Source organism: Hydra viridissima, unplaced genomic scaffold, assembly GCF_058129835.1.
Source record: "Hydra viridissima isolate aposymbiotic clone 2 unplaced genomic scaffold, HvirCarnegie_v1 scaffold_12, whole genome shotgun sequence".
NCBI classification, from domain to species: domain Eukaryota; kingdom Metazoa; phylum Cnidaria; class Hydrozoa; order Anthoathecata; family Hydridae; genus Hydra; species Hydra viridissima.
Window position 1 is genome coordinate 8,801,865 of NW_028324311.1, and position 9,182 is coordinate 8,811,046.

The 9,182-nt window shown below is 29.1% G+C and overlaps 2 protein-coding genes across 2 annotated transcripts; both read left to right on the plus strand.

Moving 5' to 3' along the window:
- The first annotated feature begins 1,059 nt into the window (after window positions 1-1,059).
- On the plus strand, window positions 1,060-2,291 carry LOC145199426 (GPI-anchor transamidase-like). Its single transcript, XM_080074299.2, has one exon. It carries the CDS (start codon window positions 1,137-1,139, stop codon window positions 2,139-2,141), a length of 1,005 nt encoding a protein of 334 aa, XP_079930425.2. The 5' UTR covers window positions 1,060-1,136; the 3' UTR covers window positions 2,142-2,291.
- Window positions 2,292-2,426: 135 nt separating this feature from the next.
- LOC145199425 (solute carrier family 61 member 1-like) lies at window positions 2,427-4,107 on the plus strand. The gene has a single exon (XM_080074298.2). The coding sequence runs from the start codon at window positions 2,631-2,633 to the stop codon at window positions 3,954-3,956; it is 1,326 nt and encodes a 441-aa protein (XP_079930424.2). The 5' UTR covers window positions 2,427-2,630; the 3' UTR covers window positions 3,957-4,107.
- The last annotated feature ends 5,075 nt before the right edge of the window (window positions 4,108-9,182 follow it).

The window sequence follows — 9,182 nt, forward strand, 5'->3', positions numbered from 1 at the left end:
TACCTTTTTTTAAATCACATTTATTAACAACAATTTTGGCTGACAACATTCAATGTGTTGTCAGCTGAAGTTGAAGAAAGCTTACTGATCAAGTTAAAATTCCTCTAAATTAAATCCAAGAAAACAGATCTTATTTACTTTGTCAGATTCATTCCAAACAGTTTAAGTTTGTTCAATGAAGCACTAAGCTCAAGGATGAAATTAAGTTAAATTTTTAGTTACATTCATATTAAAATCAGATTTCCGTTTAGATCAAATTTAATCAGGATCAGAAGCGTAGGGAATAAAGTAATATAGTGAACATTCATATTCACTCCATTGTTGGATAAAAATTAATATTATGTTTGATTTGATTTGTTAGAATCAGCAGAAAATGCAAGACTGTTGTTAGAAAAAGAGAGGTAGTTATTCAGAAATACAAGAGTGAAGTCTTCCTCACTCTATTTAGCAGAACATTTTGATGACAGGAAAAAAGTTTATTTAACTTTTACAACTAGCAAGGAGAATTCAATAACTTAATCAATGTTGGCTATAAATATTGAGAAAATGAAGTGCAGAATGATAAAAAATATTACTCTGATACTCATTGATTCTATATGTTTTTCTTTATAAATATGGATGTAGATAAGTTATTCTAAAACTATTCATATGAAGGTATAAAGTTACTTAGAAAAAAATCCTATTTTTTGATTTGTGAATATAAGAGCTGATCCACTAAATTTAAATTATCTTATTTGTTTAGTTTTTCAAAATTGCATGATTTTAAAATGTTTTATTTTAAGTATATTATATTACACCTTTAAAAAATATATATTTTGCCTTCTCATGCTTTCTAAAAATATTTAAAACAACTTTTTTTATTATGTTTATTGGTTTTGAATGCAGGGGATAATAAATTGATGTGGCCATTTTTTAAATTTTGCTTACCATATATTATTACTGTTTTATATATATAAATATATATATATATATATATATATATATATATATATATATATATATATATATATATATATATATATATATATATATATATATATATATGTGTGTGTGTGTGTGTGTGTGTAAATGTGGTTTTATATATATAGTTTGTATTTAGGAATTTACTTAGAATTTTTTTATAACAAATACGGAAAATGTTACTGGTTTATTTAATTACTTTAATGTTTGGAAATGCTACCACTGCAATTTTTCGGGGTAATCACACAAATAATTGGGCTGTTTTGGTTTGCACTTCTCGTTATTGGTTTAATTATCGTCATGTAGCAAATACATTGTCAATATATCGAAGTATTAAAAGACTTGGAATACCAGATAGTCGCATTATTTTAATGTTGGGAGATGAAATGCCATGTAATCCAAGAAATCCACGACCTGCTACTGTCTTTAACAATGCTAACCAGCATATTAATGTTTATGGGAATGATGTTGAAGTAGATTATAAAGGTTATGAGGTAACAGCAGAAAATTTGGTACGCATACTTACTGGCCGAGTTCATCAAAATGTACCACGCAGTAAACAATTAGTTTCAGATAAAACTAGTAATGTTTTAATCTACTTGACAGGACATGGAGGTGATGGTTTTATTAAGTTCCAAGAGTCAGAGGAAATAACTAGTATAGAGCTTGCAGATGCTTTCCATCAGATGTTTCAAAAAGGAAAATATAATGAACTCCTTCTTCTTGCTGATACTTGTCAAGCAGCTTCACTTTATCAAAACATATATTCCCCTAACATTTTGGCTGCTGCAAGCAGCCGTGTTGGTGAAGATTCATTATCTCATCATGATGATGCCACATTAGGAGTTCCAATAATTGATCGTTGGACTTACTATCTGCTGCAGTTTTTGGAAACCTTAAAATCAGATACAAATAAAACAATGCAAGATTTTTTTGATCAAACAAGCAGTTATCATCTTGTTAGGTCTCATCCTACAGTTCGAAAAGATTTGTTTTCAAGAGCACTTAACCAAACATTATTAACAGACTTTTTTGGTAATGTTCACTCAGTTAAAATAAATCCTGAGTCAAACATGGTTGATAGATTTCCATATGAAAAAAACACTTTAAGTGAATCTAAAAAGTTTTATAGATCAAAAAAAAAGCTGTCGTATATCAGGCAAGCATTGGATATTGTTTGAATTTAAAATGAGTTTCAATAGTAAAAATTTTTAAATCATGCATACTTTTTTTTGTTGCTGTTAAAAAAATTTTTTTTAAAGAAATGTTTCTTGGAGGTAAAAGCAACCAGTAACTTTTTAGCTTTAAAATTTCTCTATGGTGACTGAAAATAATTATGTTTTGAATTTAAAATTGCTTAATTCTTTTGATTAGTTTTATAAATGCATGGTATATGCTACATACATACATACATACATACATACATACATACATACATACATACATACATACATACATACATACATACATACATACATACATACATACATACATACATACATACATACATACATACATACATACAAACATACATACATACATACATACATACATACATACATACATACATACATACATACATACATACATACATACATACATACATACATACATACATGTACAAATATATATTCCATATCCACATTCCTTTTTAGATGAATTAATATATTATGTTGGTCATTGCGTATATAGCATTTGTATTTCTACTTTTAATTGGCCTTACTTTTGGAACTAATTTATGGTATATTCGTTCACATGGAGTAACCATTAATAATCCAACCTTTATTGATTTTCAATGGATATATTTTTATCCGTATTTTCTAGCTTTAACTGCAGAATGGCTTCAAGGTCCATATTTATATAAGCTTTATAGTGACTATGGTTTTGTGGATCCTTTTATTGGCATAATTTATGTGTGTGGATATTTTTCAAGCATTCTGTTTAGCGCCTATACAGGAATACTAATTGATACTTGGGGTCGTAAGAGTGTTTGTATTATGTTCACCATTTTATATTCTCTATCTTGTGTAGCCAACATTTCAAGAAACTTTGCATTATTATGCTTAGGAAGAGTGATTGGAGGAGCATCTACTGGTTTGCTTTTCTCTGCATTTGATGCATGGTATGTTTATGAGCATACACAAAGTCATAAGTTCCCATATGAATGGCTAAATGATACTTTCTCGAAAGCTACATTCTACAACAGCTTAATAGCAATCTCTGCAGGCTTTATTGCGAATGCCCTTACAGAATGGTTAGATTTAGGTAGTGTTGCTCCATTCATAATTGCTATTCCTTGTTTACTTGTTGCTGCTATTGTAATTCAGTTAACTTGGTCAGAGAATTTTGGAACATCAACTCGTGGCTGTAGAAGTTGTATGGATAGCCTAAGAGTCATTTTTGCAGTACCTGGTATTTTTTTAATAGGCTCTGTCCAATCTATGTTTGAAAGTGTTATGTATATTTTTGTCTTTTTGTGGACTCCTGTTCTTCAGCCAGTAAACCCACCATTTGGGATTGTTTTCTCTTGCTTTATGTGCTCAATATGGATTGGTGGAATCATTTTTGAGAATTTAGTTAAAAAGAATGTACAACCAACAGTTATTGTTACGTTCGTTGTGTATGGCGTTATGTTTACAAATTTTTTAGCTGCTTTAGCTTCTGCTACCCATCCAAGAACATCTTTTTTGTTGTTCTTAGTTACTGAAATTTTATGTGGAATTTATTTTCCAACTATGGGGACTTTACGTTCTAAAGTACTTCCTCCATCATTACATTCAGACATAATGAATTGGTTTCGTGTTCCATTGAATATAATTGCTAGCATAGTACTTCTAATCTTGCATGACAGCCATTCTTCACATGGCATAACACAAATGTTTTTGTTAAATGCAGCTTTACTTTTGTGTGGGGGAATTTGTTCAGTTCTTTTACATTTTCAATATACAAATGATGAAAAAAAAGATGAAGTTGTTTCAATTCACATACAAAATTGACAACCTAAATTTTAAACTATCGAATTAGAATATCATAGATTCTCCTCAAATTAAGAAACCCAAATTGTATTAACAAACTTTCATAACTTATAATTTAATGTTTCTTATTTAATGTTAATTATTTTTATGGTAAAAAAATTTAATTCAAAGACTACGTGGGATCTTTTTTCACACTTTTAAACTAGAACAATTAAATTTGAAATTAATATAGCTCCCTCCTACAGAATGTTTTTGAAAAGAATTTTCACCTGGAATTCTTCGTTGGAATGACTATACGTAGTTAGAAGAAACTGAAGTGGTATTACTTCCTTTCCTCACCTCATCAAAAGTTGATTAGAGAGTTAAAACACGGGTTTATACTTTACTTAGTGACGGTAATTTGTAAATTGTACTGATTTTCATTATTATTATTTATAGTCTATTAATAATGAATACCGTTATTATATAAAGATCAAGCAACATTGATCAAGTAACAACAAGTGGGGGTTTACTCCGTCTGCTCTACCGTAAATCTGAACTTTAATCATGACGGTTTTCGAAAACCGAAATTGGAATAGGGTTTTTTAAAGCACTAAATTTTTTAAAAGCAATAAAGGTTGATTCTCTGACCCATTCACTAATTCCTCATGAATTTTACTCTAATAAATGACTTCATATGAAAGTAGAATTATTTTGCCTATCGAATTATGAGCATCTTGTTATTTAAAGTTACGGTACTTAATTCTTTGTTTACATCTGTATTGTCATTTGTGAACTTGAAATGATTATTAAACCTGGTAAAGAATTAAAATACACCTGCGAAGGTTGTTTAAATTCAATTTTTGATTCTTGTCAATTATTTTAAGATTAAACCACAACAAAAAGCTGAATTAGAAAAGTTTTAATATTGAAACTTTTCTTCGGTGTAATGATCAATCGATTGCTAATCTCTTTGAAACCCCATTAAAGTACTAAATATTTTCACTTAACTTTAAGTAAAACAGCTGCAATAAAAATAAAAACTTGTATGTCATGTAAAAGCGCCATCGTTTTGAAATTGATGTTTAAGCAGTTCTGAAAGAAGCAAAAATGTACAGTCCATCCAATACTAACAGAACACTAAAGGAAAACGCTTTTTCAGAAAACAAAAACAGTAAAAATAGTTGTAAAACAATCAAAACTTAAAAACCTTTATTATATAGTAATAATAGCTAATAGCCAATGAATGTTTTGTTCTCGTTTGTTTGATTTTTTATTAACACAAAACATAAAAATAGTAACATTTCAAAACAAAGGGAACTTTTATGTTAATATCGTTAAATTGTAGTGCAACTCTACACTTTAATCAAAAACTGTTATTTAAACTTGGGTTTTAATCAAGGAAGACAGTAGTTTTATGATAAGTTTGTGTTGTACAAAATACCACAACCTTTGTTTTTTGTTTTTTTTTTGTCTTGAACTGTAAAACATGGGGGTGGTAAAGGCTTGATGGTTTGGGAGCACTTTTCTAGATTAGTACCACTCTATCGCATTGAAGTTATAATGGAGTGATAATGAATATAATTCAATTAAGGAGAATCGAATGATAGCGCTTATAACTGAAAATATGCCTCTACGGCAGACGTTCTATTAGTACAATGATCACGTTTCCAAGGTTGGTTCAGAAATGCTAAAAAGTTGTATCTGGAAATTCAAACTGTCTGGTCACAAATGAAACAAGTTCAAATCGACAAACCTATCGAGTCTATGCCTCAGAATTATTGGAGTTATTAAGAAAAATTTATATGCCATCAATAACTAATCTTATATACCTTTGATGAAATACTCTTTGGTTTTTAAAGGCTCTTTTAGTTTTAGAGTTGAAACTTGATGAAATGAAACTCTTTTTTTTTGTGCGGTTTTTTTGTTGTATTACTTTTTGTATAGTTTTGGTGAATAGTGTGCATCATTGGCCATAAATTAGAGCTCACTATTTTTTTTTTTTTTTTTTTAATCCTGTTTGATTGAAATTATTTTAAAAACTATCATACTTTTTCAATATTTTATTAGTATTAAATAATAAGTATCATGTTTACTGTTTAATTGACATGTGGTTTCATTAAAATTTATTTTGTACTCCTAATTATAAATAATTTGATAACAACTACTATAAAATTTTTATTTTTTATGTTGGTCAAAAGTTAAGACTCACTGTTTTGTTTTTTTTTAATTTAAGTAATTTATTCATGATTTTTTTCAATAATTTTGATTTTATTATCATTTGCATTTATTATTTCTGATATTTTTTTGTTTTTTGTTTTAAATAGTACTAATAAAAACACGAATAAATTAAATAATAGAAAAGTAACCAAATGAGCAAACAAATACAAAGAGACTTTAAAGAGACTCATTAAAAAAGTTTCAGAAACAGGCAGTCACCATCAAATCGATTTCCATTCGGATATAAGTGAAAACAATAATGTTGCTGCTAATAGTAACGAAATTTATATTAGTAGTGTTATTTTAGAAACAACAGAGAGTATTGATTGCCAGGTGGTTATAAATAGTAGCTTTAATATTATCAAAAGTAGTAACAAAATTATTAATGAAATTAAAATTCCTAAACAACAGTAAATTAAATAAAGTTTATGCTAAAAAATCTAAGCAAAAAAAAATTGTTTCTGAAGATGCTGCTAATGTTCTTTGTGAAAACATTAGTGGATTGACTTTTGATATTATAAAAAATCAGTTTAAAAACAATACCTCACTTCCAAAAGGGCATAGGTATACTGATGAAATTTAAAAATTTGCAATAACTCTGCATTTTTACTCACCTAAAGCATACAATTTTCTACGGCCTATACTCCATTCACCTGCTTCAAGCTCTTTAGCCAACTGGATTTCTTCTGTAGATTGTGAACCTGGTTTTTTTTGAAGATGTTTTAAGTTATATTAGTATAAAAGCAGAGACTGACATTAATTATAAAGATTGTGCATAAATTATAGATGCAATGGCAATCAAAATACCCGTTCTAAATGATAAAAAGACAGTTCGATTCATTGGCTTTACAGATTATGGAAAAGATATTGTTGCAATTGAACCAGATACACCAGCTACAGAAGCATTGGTATTTATGCTGGTAGGATTACGAGGTCATTGGAAAACACCTATTGGGTATATACTGTGTAGTAAAATAACAGCTGAAAACCTTTCATGTCTTATTAAAAAAACATTAACAATTTTTTCTGATAAGAAAATTAATGTACGTAGCATTACATTTGATGGTGTAAATGTTAACTTTAATTCTGTTGCATCACTAGGATGTACATTTGGGAAAAGACTAGAAAAAATTAATGGAAGATTTACTTTTGAAGGCTATAACCACTACTTTTATGTAATTCCTGACCCAAGTCATATCCTAAAATTAGCCAGAAATGCGTTATGTGATTTAGAGGTACTTAAGGATTGTGATGGAAAATACATTAAATGGAGTTGTATAAAAGCTTTATATGAAATGCAAGAAGAAGAAGGATTGAAATTTGCAAATAAAATCTCAATAAAACATATTTATTTCCAGCGTCACAAAATGAATGTTAAGTTTGCTGCACAAACACTTAGTAGTTCAGTTGCAGATGCAATTGAATTTCTGATGTTTTCCAAACATCAAAGTTTCAAGCATGCTGAAGGAACTATAAATTTTACAAGGGTCATTGACAAATTATTTGATATGCTGAACTCTAAAAATGTTTTTTCAAAATCATATAAGAAAGCTCTTTTTTTAAATGATTATCTTTATTGGAATGCAACTTTTGATCAAATAATAAACTACTTATCAAAGTTGACAGATGCTAATTGTACTCCATTATTAAAACATAGGAGAAAAACCTTTGTATTAGGGTTAATTGTGGCTGCAAAAAGTTTTCAACACTTAGCCTATGAGCTTTTGACTTCAAATGCTCTTCCTTTTAAATTTTGCCTAACATACAAATTTTCACAAGATCATCTTGAGTTACTGTTCTCTTGTATTCGTGGAATGAATGGATTTAATAATAATCCAGATGTAATCCAACTTAAGAGCCATTGTCTGAGAAATGTAGGCAAAATAAACAAATTTTGGAAGTGATGTCTTCAAATTGCACAGTTTTAGATATTTTTTAAAAAACAATGAAAGTAGGCCACTGGTAATTTTTTTTTCTAAAATTTTTATTAATTTTGGAGATATTGGGTCCCAAAATTTGGCCCGTTTTGAGAAAATTTTGCGCATGGAGTGCAATTGCTACTTTGAGGAGTAGTTTTAGCAACATGAATATGACAGAAGCATTTCTTTTTAATTTTTTTACTAATCTGGGTAGATTTCTCTAGTAAAAGTAAAAATTCAACATGATTACATTTTCAGTAGTCTAGAAATCGTTGTCCGAAACCACAACATTTGAAATTTTACCCTAACTTTGAGCTCTAATATCTCTTTAGGCCACACTTGTACGTAGCTTTTTTTAGGTGGTTTTGAAAGACACTAAGACATACATTGATTTTTCGGAACAAAAACCATGTGCATGCAAGGACCTGGGAAGGAGTGACCTGCCAAAAATCACTTTTTGCGTTCAACGCACTTTGATAGATTACCCATAACAACCGTGGCCTTAGGTCCACCATGAACAGTATAAGTTATTTATTTTCCTTAAATATGCATCTTCCAATATCTGAAAAAAATCCATGTGCTCGGGTGATAAAAAGCCTACAGAAATCCTAGAAGTAGCCTAATTTTGCCAATTTTTTAACTAAAAAAATACCCTAGCAACGGTATAGATATACTTAGCAACGGCTACTTTACAGCCTTATTAATTAGTACTGCTATTGAAAATATTATTATAATGCTTTTTTTAAAGGAACTGTACAAGAGAACTTGAAAAAAAATTTTTTTTTTAAACTATATCAATGAAAGAAGGAACCATTAAACTTTAAGATCGTTTTTTCCGTTTAAAACTGATGGGAAAAAAAGTTTTCTAAGAATTACCAAAAAAATATAATAAATTTATTAAGGGCCAATCTGAATCTCCACGTTGTCAATATCATCTTTTGAGAGTGAATAATTTCCTCTTTGATTAGTTAGTGTTGGTGCATCAATCTTACAAACAATGTCATGAGACGAACATTGGAGAATATTTTCTTTGGTTGGCCACTTGAAGCAGTTCTTTCCAGGTGTAACAGAATATTCCATACAAGAAACATGTATACCATCATCCTTGACCTAATGGTTGAGGTAAAGT